Here is a 21,690-nt window from a genome sequence, read left to right as displayed (position 1 = left end):
TTATTCTTTTTTTCTGTTCCGAAGGCTAACCAAGATCTGATTTATCGTATATTCAACTGAATCATTACTTGTTCGAAGCGAAATGAACGGATGTAATAATTTGTTCCTTTAGCTCGAAATGACAGCGTTTAGGATACAATGATTCTCAGCGCAAAGTGAATACCTAGAAAATGTAGGCTGCTACTCAAAACGAATAACTGTTGGGTAATTATGAGTCAGTAATAAGGATAATATGTTTTATGTAGAGACATTTTGCTTTGTGTAAGCGTTCCGAGATGCTGCAGTTATTCCCACAGACAAAAGTTTTATACAAGAACAGAACACGTAGAACATAGTGCATACTATATATATATATATATATGTGTGTGTGTGTGTGTGTGTAATAAATCAAACTTAGAAGTAATATCGATGGTGTAGAATATTGATCCATATTGAAAAGAAAACTTGGCAGCTGAGGAATGAGGAAGATTAAATATTCATCTTTATTTCAATTGACATGCACAGCCACAATTCTCTTGGCACTCTAATTACGGTTATTCAGTAACATTTACTGTTTTGATACTATTGCGATAGGAAGAAAAGCAGCACGCCGACGACTTAACCCTTTAACTGTCAAGTTATTTTGATGATTTGGGTACACAAATTGTCAAATTTTTTTATTGGAAAATTCAAATGTTTAGTACAAAATAAAATATACTTAAGTAGTTAAAAATTGATATTTTGAAGTACATGGGTAAAATTTTAAAGTTTTGTAACCACTGCATATTTGCTTGAGGCGGCTGCCACTCAACATGGCAGTTATAAAGTTCGCTTCTAGTGAAGCATTATTTTCTAAAAATGAAAAATATTAATTATTTTCTAAAAAATAAATAAATATAGGCGAATACCTATTAGTAGTTCAGTAATTCAGTCTTGTGTGGTACAACTGGAAACACTTTTCCAAGCACAAACCAACTCCATAATCACTACACCAGAATCGTGTTTCCTTCCTTATCTTTTCCCCATTTTTATCCTTTTTCAAACAACACACTTTGCACTGTCTTGTAGGAGTTCACGTTTCGCAGGAGTAGGAGGAACATGGGATATAAAATGTCGTTCAGTAAGACGGGCAGGGTTATCTATTGTAGGTGGTCTGCCAACATTCTTTTGTCCAGAAGCTGCATCATCATATTTATGTAAAAGCTCTTCTACAACTTGGATTCGAAATTCTAAAAATGTAATACGTTTCCCAACTACATTTTTATAGATCAAATATGAGTTCCAGAGTACCTTGTCTAGTAAAAGTAAAAATATCTTTTTATAATATTTTTTCTGAGGTTTCCGGATTGTTGGATGAAAGGATATTTCCTGATTACAGCGATCTACGTATCCCATAGATAGACTGTAATTAGAAACAATCTTCGGCTTGAGTATATCTCCATTTTTTTATTTTTGAGGCTGACCATGGAAGTATCATGTATACTGCTCATCAAACACACATCCTTCATCTTCGGTTGAGGAATCTAAATCATCTATATAACGTTTCAAAGAACTGGACGCCATTTTACAACAAAAAGATCCCGTGCACTTTGAACCAAAGAACTTATAACCTCTAACTTTTGAAATCTTCAGTAAAGTGCTATCATCTATTGAAATGAGCGATATTCAATTGAGCGACATTAAGTTTTCCAGAGATACAGTCGGGTTTGACAAAGAGATGAAGCCGAAATAAACGTCTCCCGATATATATTCGGGTATAACAATACGATGCACTCAAAAAAAAAAAAAAAAAAAAAATACCCCGAGCAATACTCGGGCGGGACATTTTCGAACACCAGTGCTGTGCCCGAGATTATCTCGGGCATGACAGTTAAAAGGTTAACGATAAGAGAACTAGAAACAGAAGCTAGAAGTGCGTGATTATCCAAGCAAACTATTAAGAGAAAGTTTCGGGTTAAGTTCCGAATTTGCTATGTCATCAGCGTTATTCAAGTCAAATGGTATGGACTGATCTACAAACAACGCGGTGCAGAAAAAGGAATTACTATTTTTAGAATAGCGAGGGGAGTTAAAGGGCTATTGCTTTGATTTACATATTTTTTTATCTTACATATATATATATGAATAAATGTATTGATATGTATATTTATAGTTGTAATTCTAAAGTTAGATTAATGAAATTCGCGGAATATCAAATGAATAGATGTGAGTTAAACTCTAGAATTGTGGAATTTCGTTTACTATTGAATAAATTCTACGGAAATTCTGTTGTAAACAGTCACTATTTTATCCTTCACGGATTTGATAAAAGAGAAGATAAAAATTTCTGCGCAATTTCCTCTAACAGTAAAATACGGAATCATAAGATGATTAATTATTCTGTGAGTAACTAAAGTACCAAAAAGTACAACTCTTCAGTTTTCATTGATATATACAATCTATTTGTCCTTTGACGGAATATAGATAGTACATATTTGCTACAATATTAAAGAAAAATTTACTCTCCAAGTAGTACACATGAAGAGAATAATTCCATTATAAATGATAAGAAATTTTTTGCACAATGATCACCTAAACATAAGTAAGGGTAAATAAGGTGTACGTGTATTTAACTATGGCAAAGCACACGAGGGCTATCTGCCTAAGGAGAGGGATGCCTTCGTGGAGGACTTTCTAAGGGAAACTGGCTCGTATACACATTACACATGGGGAACACCACGAAAACGCCCGTGCAGCCAGCCCGTTCGCGGAATTCGAACCTCGGACCGAACTACCAGTGTTCAGCGACTTTACCGCTCGACCGCTAGTGGGCTGTAAGGGTAAATAAAGCAGGTGCACTGTAAGAGTGATGTAACTTGCAAAGGAATGGGCATTCAGATGTGAAAACTGAGGATGCAAAAAATTTTTCGTAAGCTAATCTCAGAATAAACTTCACATTTGAGTAAGCTAGTTTTATTTGCAGGGATTTGCTTAAATATAACGTTAATGAGTATCTCAAGACTATGTGAAAATAAATATAAAATTGCAAGGTGTCTTCAGCAGTGAGAAAAATTACGTTATGTCAAAGAAAGAAAAATTAATAATTGAACAGCATTTCAATCGGGACCAAATGACACAGTGTGAAGTTAAAATTATATATATAAACTAATGCCGAATCAATAGTAGATTAAAAGAAATTGAAGATTTCAGATTAGATTAAAAGAAAAGAATATTTTTAGAATAGATTAAATGAACGATCTAAAAAAGATTTAATAATCTTTTTTAAAGTAGATTAGAATATAATATATTCGTAGATTTTAAGAATTTGCAGTTCCTAAAGAAAAATCAGTACATATTGTTCTATATGTATGTAATACGTTGATGTTGTACAGATGTTAAATCTTACTTTAATTTTGTTATAAAATCATTGCCAATATTGTTGTGTCTTAAATCCCCCTGCGACGACCATGGAGGTAGGAAAGGGAGGAGGGGCCATTCCGCGCTAGAAGTGAAGCACTGCTTTGAAGCTTGGGTCACCAGACGGGGTGTTTTTTTGTTTACATTCAGAAGCTCGCTTGACAAAATTCTGATAGTATTTCGACACACGACAGTTCCATAGAAATCGAAAAAGGGACACTCTCGCATGAAAGAAACATTCATAGTGTGATGGATAATAGCAATTTGTATAGTTTACTGACATTTACGCAAAAATCACATCTTGGTTATTTTTCGATAACTAACAACAGCGATTTTGATTATGAATTTGTTTTATAAAATTCTAAGCTGTTGCACTACAAAAATATAGATTTTAAGAAAATTGCTAAAAGAGATCTGCCAAAATTTATTTTCTAGAAGATTTGAAAAGTTTGAAACTTGATGGCTAAATGTAAATATAAAATTATCTATGTTAAAATATTTGTAATTAGGCACATAGGTCAGATTAAGTTTTTATTAAATAGAGTAACGCATGCAAGGGCTTTCTGCCTAAAGAGAGAGATGCCATCGTGGGGGAATTTTGAAGAAAAACTGACCTTTGAGTGGGTATTAAAAATAATACTTATAATTTTCATTCAAATTATATTCATATATATTTTTTATGTAAAACTTTCGGGTGTATGCTAAATTAGTGTAAATTACTTTACACGAAAAATATAGTGAATGCACAGAAATTAAAGATTTGCACATGCCGGAAATGATAAATAGGAAATATGTATGGGTATTTATGCATGTACTTGCAAAAAGCATGTATCTGCTTTGACAAAATACTTAAATATTCATTAAATTATTTATAAATGTATTTGAAATGAAGAATTTATTCACTTATAAACAACTGTGATAGTACTGTGAAGAAATCTAATGATTAAATGTATCTAATTTATAATGATTATAAATGTTATCTAAATATATAATAACCTTAATATTGAATTGTAAACATAAATTGAATTCCTGTTGACAAATACGTTATAAAAGTATTTAAGCAAGAATTGTTCGTATTGGAAAGCAATCTGTTAAAAGGTATTGTAAAGCAAATGCTATGAGATGCGCACTTAAGAACGTAATAAAGAGTTTTGGAATATGTATTGTTGAAATGAAGGGTAAAAAAAAAAAATCTGATAAGTATAATTAAAAGAATTATTCCCTTTACATTTTATAATAACTCAGTTACAAATTTTAAATAATACTTTAGGAATGTTCAGGAAAAGTCAAGTACTATTTTCCTAATAATTCTCTAATTTAAAATGAACCGAATAGAGCATTAATTATAAATTGACTTACATTTTTCGATTTAAAAGAAGCCAAAAAATCGTGTCATATTTAAGAAAGTATTTTAGGAAGAAGCTATATAAATAGAAAAGAAATAATGCATAATTTTAATATTAATAATACAATAAACTTTGATCTTAATTTTTGTACCTTAACCGAATAAAATCGAATTACCTTAATTTTTTTTTCTAATGTAATTAACGAAAACTTGTGAAAATATTTCATTCAAATTAAACCATTCTGAGAAAACTGTCATGTGAAAAGTATAGCATTTAATTCCGTTCAGAATGAAATGTTGTTTAAAAATAATAAATGTTGTTTTCACATACTTAGGACTCTGAAGTGTTGTAGAAAAAGAAAATATATACATTTATATGTATATTTGCGACGTAATTACAAAATATTTACACCCGAACGCGTCAAATCCCATAGAACTCAATGGTAAATGACCCAATGTTTTGGTCACCACGTAGGGATCGCCGGTGCTTCAGAGCAGGGTACGGAAAAACTTGTTTAGGGCGACTCCTTCTTACTTCCTACCTCCATGGCGACGACCGCCTTCTTGTACAATGCCCTCTGGAAAATTTAAATACCCCAGGAGGTTTGAAATTTTGAAAAATATTGGCCCAGGCCTAGACAAACTTGATTAATTGCTAATTAAACAAAAAATACTTCTCCCGTATAAAAGGTGTATGCTATACTAAAACTTTTAATAACATATCTCATGCGATATTTAGGTGTTATGATGGAAACTCATACTCCATTGAATTTCTTAATTGTATACTTTATTTTAAACAGCTGCAGCGCTATGAGCTCCTATCCGGCGCGAATCGATGAAGTCTTCAATTTTTCATAGCTTTATTTAGCTCTCAAAATGCAGCCGTATTAAATTCGATAACTTATCGACAATCATTTCTCGAAATTTGCTTGCTTGCAATTTTTCTTTCAGAATGAATTTTCTGATATTTTACATCCTTCATCTTTTTAAAAAAGAGCTTGCACGTGTAACCTTCTCGTACTTTTTTGTCTCAAATTGTCTAATTATCACTGTTTTAAATTTGTTTATTTACTGTTATTTTTTCCGTAATTTAAAGTCAATTTTTCTAAACCAACTTATAGCGTTCATCTGTTCAACACTGTGTTTTACATCCTACATTGTTATCTGTCCTGCGAGTAGTAAGTAAAGTAGAAAAGAAGAAAAGTAGTAAATTTGTTAACGAAATTTAATTTCCTCTTTTTACTTTTTTATGCTGCAAAGTTTCTGAAATAGTTCTAAATATTTAATTTACAATTAAACAATGAACGTTGAACCTTATTTGAGCAAACAAATTATTAGCTCTCACATTTTTATGAAAATTTAAAAATTTCGCAAAATGCCATGAATAAATAGTACTTTATTAATTACAATTTAAAAACAACCCCTTTGTATCTTGACTTCTTTTCTTCAAATATACATCCAACCCGAAATCGGATGCATTTGAATCAGGCAAAAATTTTCATATGTAATGAATAGGAAAACCACCTTTCTACAAGGAATTTTACGTCCATTCGAGAGTTAAATTGCCGCCCCATTTTGTTATTCCACTCTTGTCCTTAACTGTATTAAAAGTTTTCTAAGTTCAGCATCTCTAGCTTCATTTTGAATTTTGGTAAGCAATAAGTAATTTCTAAAAACTTAATTTCATTAAGTTAGATATTTAACATTGTTTACTGTGCATAAAAAAACAGAGTGCTCCAAAAAAAAAAAAAAAAAAGCTAGGTTTTTCAAAAATCCGTAATAAATGAACGAATTGTAGTATTAGGACGCGCTTTTCACCAAAATCCGTGTAAAGAATTCGGATACTTTTGGAAAACCATGTACCATTTCTTGTGAATTTGACGTTCGTCTGTTCATTCCTTTCTGGTGTTGCAGTTTTAATGGCCAACAGTGTATTTTTATCTTAGAAATACGGCATTGTAGGGGAATGAATGATTGATAACTTTTAAAGAGTTTTCTAAAATTTAATAAAGCTTTTATAATGCTTAAGCAATGACAAACAAAACCTTGATAAATGATTGAACAATTTCAATATTTTATTAGAATTTGAGTATTATATTTGGTTTAAATTATTAATTAGTTATTCATCTTTGGTTTAAATTATTAATTAGTTACCTCTTTATATTTGTTTAATCATGCATTATTTATCATTTAATTTACTTTTTTAATCTACTAATGCGTTTCCATTTTATGCCTTTCTAAATTTTCAAAAGTATGTTTTTTCAAATGGCAAATGTGCTGCCATCTGTTGAGAAGTTAACTTAATAATTACTAAGCGTTTAAATGAATTTTGTCTTGTTTTCAAAGGCTGCAGAAAATCGAGAATGATTAAGAACGTTTAAAATTAATATTTTAAAGATTTGAGACAAGAACATGGCTTGTGAGTTAAATCTGTTTCAGCTTACTGGCATAGGAGAAAAACTTCTCGCTGGACAACTGACCTAACATGTTGAGTATCAGCTGTAATGAGAAATACAGTACGTTAAACAATGTGAAGAATAGCACAAAATGTAAATATTTGGAAACAACGCACATTTTACATCCAAAAATTTTATTTTGGGTGAGTTTACTGTTTCCATTGATTTTTTTTATTCATTCTTATTTAAAACCTGATCACATTTTCAAAAGCTGATACAAATTGTCTTTCTTAATGGCGGTTTCTTCAAGAAAGCGCAAATAAAAATAATTTAATTCATTCTTATTTCATACAGCTACCACAATCTTACCAAACGATATAATAAAATGGTGCAATTTATAAACACTCTGAAAAAATTTTAAACGGCTATGAACAGAGCTTAAATTGCGCCGGAGCCTACCGGAGCGCGGCTCCGGTATCGCGGCTTAGTTTTTGGGATAAATCATAATTCTAGTTGGAGCGTACCGGAGCCCTGAATCAGAAGGCTCCGGCGCTTCATTTACGTAACTGAACAACAATTTCAGTAGAAATTTGATCTCGAAAATTTTATTTTTTTGCAATAAAATTATATTACAAATCGCTTATTAAATTTTAATATATCTATTTACCTTTTATTTAATTTTAATTATTTAATTACTTTAATCTTTCATTATTTAACTATTTAAAAAATTAATTAATTAATTAATTATTTTAAATGCTATAATAATCGTTAATCAATTAATAATTGACAAATATTAATTAATAATATTAATTAAATAATGATTAATTTCGTAATAATTAACGATTTAATGTTTAAATTATTAATGATTTTAATAGTCATTTTATTTATTTCTTTACTTTTGTTCCTCTTTGCTGACGGTCTTCCATACGGATCCGGCACTTTGAATTTTAGAACTTAAGCCCTGGCTATGAACCATGAGTAAATATTAAGTACTGCTCGCAGAAAGAAGGGAGCTAAAATTTTTTTAGAGTATAGTGATGAAAATAGCTTTAAAAATTCGTTAAAATATGGAGCATTGTTTTGCTATGTTTGAGTTAGCAGATTAAAATTCCTTAATATTTTTGTTGTTATTTGTATTACTCACTTTAATATTACAATGAAGCCAAAATAATTTATTAAAAATTATTCGCTTATTTTTAAAAAAGTATTTTTCTTTTAGTCTTTTGAACCTACTTCTAATGGCCGAATTTTCAAGTTCAGAGTACACTGAAAGGGAAACAGGAAAAAAAAAAAAAAAAAAAAAAAAAAAAAAAAAAAAAATTGAGCAGGGAACGAAATCTAAAAGAATTCGTAAATATCTTACAGAAAACTACAAGATAAAGAAGGCTCACAAAAAGATTGAATTCTACATTGATTCTACAATTTCTTAAAAACTGGCTAATTTTCAAATTTTAATTTTGACAAAAAAAGAACCATCCAAACAAGATGACAAGCTCACATCTTATGATTTTTCTAACCTAATTACGGCAGGTTATAATTATAAAGAAGTTCAAAATTTTAACGTCCCAGATGTAGCTACATCGCAAGAAGTACGTTACAGTAAATTTGCAGACAATATCATCATCAATTAACTTCCATTGTACTTTCCTTATGGTCTGAAACTGAAATAAGATTCAAACCTAAATCAACCACTAACTAGCAAGGGTAATTAATTAATATATAAAGAAATTTTGCATCAGAGTAAAGCGCTTCTTAAATTAAAGAGCATATCTCCTGCAAAGTAGCTGTTTCGTTGTTAGCAAAATTTGTTTCGATCATGAAGGAGCGTCTTAAAATAGCCATGAATGGTGATATAGCAGACTGTTAGTGTGGAAAATGTATTCAAAATGAAATACTTAACTCATGGCACTAAAGTGAAAATCGAAATTCTATTTTGAATTTAGTTATCAAAATAACATCAATCCATTATGGAGGACTGCACCTGAGATATCGGTCATAACGGACAATCTTCGACAATAATTAGATTCGCAGTTATAAGCATAAGAGTATATTTCACTTTTTTAGTTATTAATAAGCATAGCTGGTGCTATCTACATCTGTTTTAGATATTTTCAAGGAACTTTAAATTGAAAGATTGTAGAAGACAAGGGTATGATAATGTGCCAAACACAAATAAAAAACATGCAAATTTATGGAAAAGCCTATCTGATGAAAATCTAATTCAGATGTCAAACAACAAAAATCAGCGTTATATTTACAAAATTTTCACAGGACTAGTTTCGATGGAAAATTTTGTAAATATAACGCTGATTTTTGTTGTTTGACTTCTGAATTAGTATTTATTCGGCGTGTTATTGTGTCTTAATGATGAAAATCTGTTAGCTTTTTTGCACTACGTGGATGTCATTATACAATTTAATACTGTAAGATAGAACAATATCAGTTGCTTTATTTTGATTTCTGAAAAAATTATTATCAATAATTTCATTATTCATAGCAAAGGGAAAATTTTAACTGACCAGTTAAAAACTTAAGGTTTAAATATTTTGAATGACCTTTCGTTGGAAAGCCAAAACTGACTGCGTTTAAAACGCAAAAATGTTAGGGTTGAGAATTAAAGAATGAGAAAACGCATTAGTTATTCTGGCTACAGAGATTGAAAAGAATTACCTAACATTTTCTCACGAAGCAATCACAGCTGAGGAATAATGAAAATACTTCAGTTGAATTGAATCTTTTAACAATTTGGTACGACATTCTCTTCCACATAAATGTTATATATAAAGCTAATCATTCTGTAACCACTGACTTTACCCAAAAACTAATTTTAAACAAACTAAATTTACCCAAATCCTGAAAAAACGTTATTCTCACTTAGAAGACTGGAGGAAAACAGCTTCGAATAGGTTGTTATAGCAGCAACAGATATAGCGAAAGACTTAAGTATAGAACCAATATTTAGATCACCAACGATAGTAGGATAAGAGAAAAGATTTTCTGATGAAGAAGTCTACCTGACGCAAAAGAAAGTGTCCGAAGTGCAATATTTTAATACTCTCTTGGACACTGCTCTAATGTCTTTAAATTAAAGGTTTCAACTATTTATTATTATAAGCTATTTTACTACTGCACAGAATTTTTTACACGATTTTAAAAATGTACGGAAACAAGAGATTAAGCTGTTAAACATTTATTTATTTACAACTAAAAATGTGCAGATGTCTCTATATCAGATACTGACAAAAATTTGTTACACGACTTCAGAATTTATTGTTTTGAGTTCATTAAGGTTTATTTGAAAAAAAAAAAAAAAAAAAAAAAAAAAGAGTAATGTAACACCTGACCAGCTATTCAACTTTATTTAAGGCACACAATGTTCAAGATTTGTATCTCAGTAAATAAATGACATTATACGTATTACTGACTGTACCATTAAGTGGACAACGTAATTTATTTAAACTTAAATTAAGTAAAACTTTTTAGGCTGACTATAACCCGAATGAGTGGAACTAGCCACATTATCAACAGAAAGGATGTTGCAATTAACATTGATTTCTCATTTTGATAAGAGACTTTGCTTACAGATGAGACTTCCTAAAACTAACTTATCAATTTTTGACTTACCCATAGGAATTAAAAGTTTATTTGCAAGTTATGTGCTATATATCTTTAGGTTTAATTGCAAATTATGCGTTAACATATTTTTTAAGAAACGTTCTGTCACGATTTCACTATTTCGAAATCTTACGACTGAAGACATACAACGGATGTTAGAGAGAAATTAGCCGCAACGTGTTATCAACAGCCATGCAAGCGAGGAAAGTGCGCAGTTATCCAGTTTGGAGGCTTATTTTAAGAGAAAGCCTTCGGTTTGGAAATTTTAAGTATAGGTTCCAAATTAGCTAAGTCATCACCGTTATGCAAAGGATAGAAAGGGGGGAAATACTTAAATTAAAGTGAAGTATAAATTGCCAATCAGAATTAGAAGTTTGCTTTACATATTTTTATAATTACACACACACACACACACACACACACACATATATATATATATATAAGTTTGCATTATTTATCTTTTTTATAATCTTCTATGTTTATTTCAACTTTACTTTGAATTCGATTTCATGATGACAATTTCCAATGTTTAATTTCTACAAATAATATAGTACTCAAATACATAAAGATGAAAGTGTCGGGGGACGGTTACTCGAGTTTTACAGGATTTCTCTACAGTAATTGATTTTTACTCCAAATTGAATTGACTAAAATGCTTCATGAGAATAATTTCTTTGAGTAGCAACTATTCGCGGAAATATTTGGCCTGACTAGAATTGCCGGTTTGGCTTTAACTTATAACTCGAGTAAAGACGAAACACTTTCGTATTTACGTATTTTTATCAATTATTGTTCGTTGAACGGGAGTTGGTTTGTTCCCCTTGAAAAGTCAACTAATTTCCGATCAATGACAATGATTACATGTTTTAATTTTTCCTTTTACAATTGAAATATTATTATTCTTCGTGATGATTTAACTCCAGTCCCCGTTAAAACATTATTAACATTTTGCTTTCAAATTACTTCGAAACATCTTTCAAAATATAACTTACCAGTATGGATGCACACTTTTAAAATAATTCTACTTTAATTAAACTTAGGAGATAATATAATCAATTAATCAATACTGTTTAGGAAATAAATTATATATATATATATATATATATTCACTCACTCCCCCCGTCATATTTGAGATGTTTGTATTAATAGATATAAAAGAAAATCTGAAAGGTTTCAGATTTTAAATTACGTCCAAAGGGGCGTTTTTTAAACATTTTCTGTGTTACCTTTATTTATTAAATATTATGTTCTTCGCACTTAAACCATAAAATTCAGTTCAAGAGCAATATCGCAAAATAATTTTAAATTGAGCATATCTTTAGAATTTCCGATACACAGTCTCGTGTGCTGGAGATAAAAATGTTTTTTCTGTACAACGTTGCCATGGTTCGCTTTGAAATCGCTGAGTTTGTTAATCAAAAATTCGTTAAAGTTTTACAAAATATGAAATCGATAATAAATGAACTTCCAAATTTCAAATTTGGGCTTCCAGATGCCCATATTCGCAGGAGGATTACGTTATTCAAAATTTGTAGGCTCTAGGCACCGTTGTTTTATCACGATGCGAGAAACATACATACATTTATGCAGACTCTTCATTATTTAATTTCTTTAAGTACAAACGGACATTCAGAGTGATTCGACGCAAAATTGCCAAATGTAAACAATAGTTCCTCAGGGATAAAGCCCCTTTGGACTAATAATACACATATGATTATAAACATCATATACATATATATGATATAGACACAATGTTTGGTATCTGTGAAACATAAAGCTATCATTAATAACATAGAACTATCAAAACTGTTACATGATAAGGAATTCGATCAAATAAAGACATTAGGTATCTAGATATGGAAAGTTTTCCAGAATTAATAGAAACGTGCTAATCTAACATCTTTTAATTTATATTTGTTGATGAAGTGCGTTCTTCTTTTTTAAGTATAAAGAAATAAATTTTTAGATATTTCATAATTTTCACCGGAGCTAAAATGAAATCATATTATTATTATCTTATAAAATGAAGAGAAAGTAAAGAAAAGTGAATTGATTAAAGTCATTGAGTATTAGAAGATATTTAATTAACGGTAAACATACTAGCACGATTTCGAAACTGAGGAACAAATTTCGCTACGAAACATCTTATTTTTCGTTTCGATTGAGGAATCAGAATATCATCTCCTCAGTACGAGAAGCACATGAAATGCTTTCTGTAGTTCATTCTTCATCTACGTGAAATCTTTTCCTATATAGCAGAGGCCCACCAGCGGCCGAGCGGTAAAGTCGCTGAACACTGGTAGCTCGGTCCGAGGTTCCCTACGAACGGGCTGTCTGCATGGGCGTTTTCGTGGTTTTCCCCATGTGTAACGTGTATACGAGCCAGTTTCCCTTAGAAAGTCCCTTACGAAGGCATCCCTCCCCTTAGGCAGATAACCCTCGAGGCTTTGCCATAATCACACTTACAATACATACAATACAATACATTCCTATGTAGCATATCACACACAACGTATTTATCATAGAATCTGTACGGAAGATTTAATAGCACCGGCAAAATAACTGAGTTTTACAGTTATACGAAAACTTAAATTTAAGATAATTTTTTGCGTTAAGCAAAATATTTATGAAGAAAAACTATAATGTATGTTAAAAAGGCAATAAAGATGCTCCTATTTTGCTGAAATTGATAGTGCATATCCTATCTACTTTACCCACGCTTTTGAAATGCTTTATGGATAGGCATAAATATTTCTGAAAAAAAAAAAAAAAAAAATCCATCTATACACATGAGCACCTGTAAATAAGCAAACGAAAAGTTATTCTGAATACATTTGATTGAACTATGTAGTTTTAATTCACGAGTAAACAGTGAAAGAATTTGAAAACTTTTTTTTAACTAATTATATTTAATGTCTATATATGTAAGTAAATGTTACTGCCATTTATATATTATATATATATATATATATTATACTATACGAAATAATAGTAGGTAGAAACATTGCAACGATCTTGCTAAAAAGTTACCAGGAGCTGTAGCTCCACAAAATAGTTCAACGCTGTATTACTAAAATATGAACTAAGAAGAATTTTATAAAAAAACTAATCTGGAAAAACTGGAAAAAATTGTAAACACGCGAAAAAACGTTAAAATTAATGTTGGAAGACATCCGAATGCACTAAAAAATATCTGACCGTTGTGATATGTGAAAAGTCAATACATATAAAAAATAGATTGACGGAAAAAATTGGTTGACGGAAAAAATATATATGAAAAGTTAATACACATAAATAATAGATTGACGGAAAAAAATATACCAAAACATAAAATGTAAAAATTATAATGAAAACATAAATTGCAAAAATACAAAAATACAATAATTACAAAGCGGAAAATGGTAAATTAACCCACTCGTACCCTCTGACAGGCTTTTCAAGGGAAAAATGACTGATTGTACGAGCTAGGCCAAATACCATTTACGCGTTTCGCCGAAACAGACCATTGAAGCTCTTGTTTGCGAAAAAATTTTTTTATAAAACATGAAAAGTCCCGAATAAATCTTGCAACATCTTGTCAAAGTCCCGAATAAATCTTGCAATCTTGCAATCTTGTTTTCATTAAAACATGAAAAGTCCCGAATAATCTCCAAAAGAGCTTCACTGCTCTGTTCCTTTTTCCCGACGCGTCCGCTGAAGAATGTAATTGCAACTCCGAGCAATGTAATATTAAAATCAAAATAAAATAAATAGCGGTCTGCTATTAGTCAAAAAATTACAACATACAACAAGAGCTTCAATGGTCTGTTTCGGCGAAACGCGTATTTGGCCTAGCTCGTACAATCAGTCATTTTCCCCTTGAAAAGCCTGTCAGAGGGTACGAGTGGGTTAATTTACCATTTTCCGCTTTGTAATTATTGTATTTTTGTATTTTTGCAATTTATGTTTTCATTATAATTTTTGCATTTTATGGTCTTGCGTCTAGGTCTTGCGTAAGTCTTGCGTCCAAATAGGTCTTGCGTCTGTATACTAGTTAGCTTTACAATTTCTATTTCAATTATATTATACTATATATATATATGCATACACTATATTTTTATACATAATTATTGATTGATTTTATTGATATATTTATTTAATGATGCTTCATTTTAAAATTAAAATTAGGTTTTAGTTTCATTTATAACTTTTTCTTTAGAATGCGAATATTGTATATACCTGTCTATTTATGATTTTTAAAAGAATTATTAAAATAATATAAATTGACGTTATTAATATACATTACCAAACTAAACAAATTTTTTTTCCTCACCTTGCCTTACTACTTTAAATTAAATGTGAAATTCAGTGCTTGATTATTAAGGATTTCTATGATCTGAAGATTAAATTCAAACTGCAGTCAGACCAAATTCTAATGCCGAATATTTAAAATTGACCCACTGTCATAAAAAGTTAACAAAGCTGAAAATCAAAAGATCATCGATTTATAAATGATTTCTTGTCACTTTAGCTTGAATAGAAAATTTTCAATTTTTAATTCTTTTGTTTCCTTGTTAATTACTTTAAAACCTTCGGGGTGATTTCTTGCAACAAAATAAAATCGATCTCCCAGCAACTTGGCAGAGCTTTCGGCTATTTATAATCTGAGAAAGACTTAAGTTAATTAATTTATTCTCAGATAAATTGCATATTTATACAACCTTTTGAGTATTGTTTGTTATAAAGGTTTTTTTTAATCTTCCACTTTTAAGAAAAGAATGATTTTGTAAAGAAACCTAATGAAGAATTAAATTAAAAAAGGGAGGGTGGAAAGTCACGGAAATCTTCCCGATGTTTTTCAATTTTACTGGCCCACCAGCGGCCGAGCGGTAAAGTCGCTGAACACTGGTAGTTCGGTACGAGGTTCGAATCCAGCGAACGAGCTGGCTACATGGGTGTTTTCGTGGTTTTCCCCATGTGTAACGTGTATACGAGCCAGTTTCCCGTAGAAAGTCCTCCACGAAGACATCCCTCCCCTTAGGCAGATAGCCCTCGAGGCTTTGCCGTAATTAAATAACCTAACCTAACCTGAATTTTACTGACAAAGCTGAATTTATAAATATTACCTTCTGTTATATATTATTGTAACAATATATTATACTATTATGTCCTCTTCATCTATGCGTGATCATTAGGCAAGTATCAACGTAAAATGAATGTATTTCAGCAGTTAGATATAGTCATATGGCCCAGTGTTAAAATAATGCTAACAAATTACGCAAAGAAATGGCTGAACACAAAACAGTGCACGCTGGATTAGTTTAAAGTACTTAGAAAACGCCTTTTTTGTTGGGACATTCTTTCTTTTACATTTTTAGCCCTGCAAAATGTTTTCCACGACTTAAATAATCTTCTAACTAAATATACGGGAGGAAAGTCTTAGTATAATTTATGCGTAATTTTCAAATTTGCTTTGACAGCCTTTACAAAAATTTCACCTGCCTTCAGTAATTTATGTAGTGTTCAAAATAATCCGTTTTGCAACTAGTATACAAAAATTCCACATACGAAATCGCATTACGCTGATACTAAATTGTAACGTCCATTTGAAACTTAGAGATGGTTTTCATTTGTAAAATTTGTATTGATATCCTAGTTACTTATCTTCGAGCTATAGGAATTAGAACACGGGACAGGGTTACGCTCATATGAGCTGCTAACAGTGTGAAACTTCTCCATGTCTTAAAATAATAGCGTAGAATACAGCTTTGGATGATTCGAAGAAATTATTCTCACCAGGTATAAAAAATAAGAGAGATACAGCTGTGCATACGACTGAGAAATAATGCCCTTTGAAAAGGGGAGTGCATAAGATATTTCTTCCGCCTTCTTAGCATGCCTTCGTGGTGTAGTGGTCAGCACACTCGGCGCGTATTCGAGAGGTTCGAGTCCCGGCGAGTGCATTGCTCATTTTTCATGTCTCCTGCTTCGAAATAACCTGATGTCTCTATAATATCATAAAATTAATTTTTCATTAGAAAATTAAAGAATTGATTGGTTATTTGAATCAGGCAAACCACATAAGGGCCGAAGAGAATGGATGTCTTCGTGGAGAATTTCTGGGAGAATCTGGCTCGTATTCACATTACACATGTAAAAGAGCCGAAAGAAGGATTCCATGCATTCACGAGCCACGAGAGAGAGATAAGCCGCCAGCCCGGGAATCGGACGTAGGACGAACTACCAGTATTTAACCATTTACCAGTCTTTAACCGCTCGGCTACTGGTGCGGAGAAAATTAACGAAAAAGAACGTGTACATTAAAATTAGGCCCAAAAGTTGAACTTAGATTAACGTAGATCTTGAATAAAATTCTATGAAATTTGAGGGTGATCGGACATAGATCCCTTTCTTTGCAACTGAAGAAAAGGAATGTTTGTCAGAGACCTCTCTCAAATAGATTGAGTTTCGTTAATTGAGTTTCGTTAATTCGTTAATTGAGTCTATTCCAATCTAAGGCTGATTTTTTTTTTTAAAATTTTTAAATCCGCTTGTTTCGGTTCTAGTTAGGAAGAGGGCAACTGCAAATTATCCAAAACTGAAATGAGGTACTATTGGTTAACCAAAGTAAAATAAGAGTTATTCAGAAGCAGACTTACATAACTAATATAGCTCATTTATGCAAACATCTCAAAGATATATTTTAGATATTCGCAAGCAATTTAATAACTTTCTGTTTAGAAAGCACAGTTTGATATAAGCGAATAAAGCTTGACGGACAAAGTTACTGGTTTTGTTTCAAATTCAGTTTTTCGCAGTTAATCATGCAGTTGAACATGGTAACATAATTAACTTGTTTACTCTAACCAAGCAATTAATGTGACTAATGATTACCATTTCTGAACTAGGAATGGCTAGTAATCAATTTTGTTACGACAAAGAGACTGGCATATTGTCCTAGGAGCAGAACTGTAAGATATTTTCTTGGAACTGATTGGCATTCAGTACCAATATGATGACTTTAAAATTCTTAGATTAAATTAGAATGCATTTTGCTGGCCTAATGGATTTCAGAAATGCTCAGAGTTAGAATTCAAAATCTGAGCCTTCGAGGAATAAATGATTTCATATCCTGCCTCAAGGAAACCGGATGCGCGTTCTAAATTGACCCTGCGCTAGAATGTGGTCGAGAGGATGTAGTAATATCCTTCCGTGATATATTTTTGTCAAAACTATTATTTCGAAATTGATCTCTTCTCCTAATATGTTGAATTTTTCATGGTTAACAAGTAAATATTTGGTGTGTCAAGCAGCGGTCTCCATTCCTTTGTCACTTTTAGACTGGAGAAATGAGTAAGTTTGCTTGCACTTTTTAAAGTTTTGTATATATTTATATCTCATTCAAACTTTGAAATATTAATATTTGCATGAAGTTGATAAAAATTATAAATATATCTTTTACACGACTTTTCTACATTATACTTATCAGAAGATTCATTAAAATAATAACTGTATTTATGAAGCGAGTACATAGCTAAGCAATTGAGGGGTAGATAATTAAGCTACCTGCATATTCCGATCTATAAACTTTTATACTGGCAGTTATTAACTTTCGTTCCTGTATTTAGAAAACATATTACAAATAACTCATCACATGAAGCAGTGGAGGGTCTTTTAGTACTTGTGGATTAGAGGTTAGGGATCACATTTTTCTTATTTTGTCTTTACATTATTCCTTTGTGTTTATTCTAATTAATTTTTAAATTTATAAAGATTTAAAAAAAGATTAAAAATTATGAACATAGTAAATTATTATGGGAGGATGAAATTTAAGACATTTTGAGCTCATATTATCCATAGCTGTTTTCAAATATATAATTTTCTGAAATTGTAAATTAGGATTTCCGATAGTTCTTTTGTGATCTTTCTCTTATTTTTCTTTCATTAAATTGGTTTCTGAGTAAGTGTCATTTTATAATTACTGCTGTTCATTTTACGGCACTTCCTCGTACACAATATTCTCGTAATTGTATCGTAATACTGTTTCTAGTAGTCATTTATTAAACAAATGATCACGTATTTTGGGCGCTTTATAATTTATGAGCGATATATGCATCCTTTCGGATACAGAAACTCAGAAACGTTACGTTTTACTTATCTAATGTACTTTAGTATGCTGCTAGCACGTAAATGTCTAAAAAATATTTCAACTCATATACTGAGAAGTAATTTTGGTGCCCTGTTGATAACTGCAAAATAAGTTTCGCCATGCAATTCTTCCAGCTCGTGCAATAAATCATGCAGCATGTACGTAAGTTTGTTAATAGAAACGTCTAAAGTCTTTCTTTTTGCGAGTCACTTTAAGTATCATTACGCTGCCAGAACATTCACCTTCCTTGCAGCTAGGCAAATTGCCAATGTAGAGACATAAGGTATTTTTTGAAAGCAGGAGAGATGAAAAATGAACAATGCCCTCGCCGGGACTTGAACCTCTCGAGTACGCGCCGAGCGTGCTGACCATTACACCAGGAAGGCATGCTAAGAAGGTGGGAGAAGTACCTTATACCAGTACTGTGAAGTGTTCTTAGACTATTACAAACAGTCTAAGAATTTTAATATATCGTCTACGCTACCTAGTAATTTGCCAAATCTCATTAATATTTCAATGCCACACGGCATAAGATCTTTAACTTAGCTTTTCCCTTAAAATTGTATATAGTTTAATAAGCAGGTATGGTATATGACCTTTTTATCAGGGGTAGAGGTATTTTTAGAAGTTTATATTTAAAATTTTTAGTATTACACTCTGTAAGGCGGGAAAATCCAAGTTATTAGCTCTAGATTATGATTAAATGGTTAAAATTGTCAAGGATATGGGAGAGACATGTACACGTTGAAGCATGGCCGGTCGATTATCTCGATCTTCAAATAATTAACTACAAAAAAATTTTACGTTTGACAAAACAAGAAACTTCACTTTCAGTACTAACAAATTAATAAATTGGACTTTCAACATCTCCAGAAAAGTTATTAGTAATAGTATCTTAAATCAAATACAACGTATTAAAAATATTTGCACAGATATACGATAGATCTACAACGCGAGACTATGCTCCTTATTAAAATTCTCAAAAATAATCTAATACCTAATCGATTTATTGGCCATTTTCTTAAAAGGGCAGGCGTTAAATACTCACTCTAAATCATTTAACTGATAACTATAATAATAAAAATGGAATAGAAAATTAAACTATAATAATAAAAATGGAAATGGAAAAAAATACAAGGTAAAAAAATATAAAAATAATAATTAATCTCCTTTTACTGAAACTCCAATTCAGAACTCATCAAGGGAAAATGAATTTAAGCTTCACAAAAGTCGAGCAATATGTTTCGAAAACGTGTTTCATTCTCCTGGTTCATCTGAGATCAAAAACCGAAAAAGGAATCTATTAAATTTTCATTTAAGATACTAAAATTCATAAAAAACCGAAAACTCGAATGTCAAATGTTTTCTCTCTATATATAATTACCAGGTATTATAATACCAGGATTTTCCCTATATATATAAGGTATCGTCGTTCCGACTCAATTTGGATAGAGGACACCCCGAACGGCGGTCCGAAGGTCTCCCACTCCTCTTTGCCACTCAACCATTTGAGAGGACTTTCGGCTTGCAGTGTATTTTGAGAGGCTCCTTGCCACACAGACACTTACAGGCACTTACAGCATCCATCAGGTATGGCACTTACAGCATCCATGCCAGCATCCATCAGGTATGGCACTTACAGCATCCATGCCTTCTCTGAGATTCCAACCCGAGTCCATCATGTGTGTCACTGGCCACTATACCTCATGTGGAGAAGATATGTTAATATAAGTTAGGCCAGCATTTTTGTAGTACCATAGGTGATTCAGATATTGTTGTACCTAGCTAACTGTTAAACTCAAGCCCCAGTTTTGAGCGAGAACAATCGAGGAGACGGTATGAGAGTCTTTGACCTTCTCCCCTTGCTACCGACCTCTTGACAGGACTTTTGGACATCTGCGTATTTTGAGTTTTCCCTTGCCGCACTGACACTAGGATCTTACAAACATCCATGTTTTATCCGAGATTCAAACTCGGTCCCGTCGGTAGGACAGTCAGCATTACTAACCTCTGTATCGACAGGGCGCACGTACTCTCTACATTACAAGTGGCTTCGAGACTGGCACTTGTTGAGGCATGTCAAACAAAGCCCTCAGGTATGGACGAACGCCGTGCACCCATCGATGCAGGCTTCACTTTCCTCAAATCACTCAGCCAAGAGCCTGCTGGAAAGCCGACCTCGATTCATATAATGGTCCCCGGAAAACAGACATGCTTGTCCCCCCATTTTAAACTAAACAGGCTGAAAGATTCATTGCTGAACACGTTACGACTCTAGTCTGCTACATTCCATCAAGCAGAGCACGACACCACAATAAACGTTGCTGGCGAGAAGCCAGAATTAATAGTAAACATCTTAAGAGACACCGACAACACAGTTCACACTCCCGCCAGTCGTTCAGTGTTTGTATGCAAACATCCTGAAGATGTGTATAGTTTCTGGTGAATATTGAACTTCTATGATGGCTTTCGACTACGGAAGTGCATCAAAAGGAATTATAGGACCAATACCAGTATTACAGCATAAATCTTTCCTTTAATATATAATTCATTTTTCTAAGTTTGAGTCTTGAGCATTTCAACACTCTAATAATGTTACTTATATTTAATTGCAGCAAAAATTTTAATGACTCCTCTTGTGACCATTTTAGAACATAATTATTTCACCATTTTGTTTACCTGCTTTACCATCGGTTTCATTTAATGTATCATTCATTAAATATTTAAACATTTCAACCACTGATTATCAGATCTGAGAAATTTTTTTAAATTTATCAGCTATGAAATTATTTATTTGTTTCGATTCTCTAATAATACTAAGAAAAATTACA

The 21,690-nt window shown here is 31.8% G+C and overlaps 1 protein-coding gene across 2 annotated transcripts in view; it reads left to right on the top strand.

Moving 5' to 3' along the window:
* Window positions 1-6,255: 6,255 nt before the first annotated feature.
* The window catches only part of LOC118185302 (ninjurin-2-like), a 72,159-nt gene continuing 56,724 nt past the window's right edge, over window positions 6,256-21,690 (top strand). Inside the window, exon 1 of one of the 2 annotated variants that reach the window (XM_085807447.1) lies at window positions 6,256-6,371. Coding sequence is in view for 1 of the 2 variants with exons in the window: in XM_035355141.2 (XP_035211032.1) it covers window positions 18,060-18,063 (4 nt within the window). In the remaining variant the exon portion in view is untranslated. Of the gene's footprint in view, window positions 6,372-17,907; window positions 18,064-21,690 lie in introns of those variants that run through there. The other variant, XM_035355141.2, reaches the window with a different exon arrangement.

The sequence above is a fragment of the Stegodyphus dumicola genome, chromosome X1, assembly GCF_044657685.1.
Source record: "Stegodyphus dumicola isolate Sdum_Otavi_A_Nest chromosome X1, ASM4465768v1".
Taxonomy (NCBI): Eukaryota; Metazoa; Arthropoda; class Arachnida; order Araneae; family Eresidae; genus Stegodyphus; species Stegodyphus dumicola.
The sequence above is the reverse complement of the archived record's forward strand: the minus strand, read 5'-3'. Positions and strand labels throughout refer to the sequence as shown.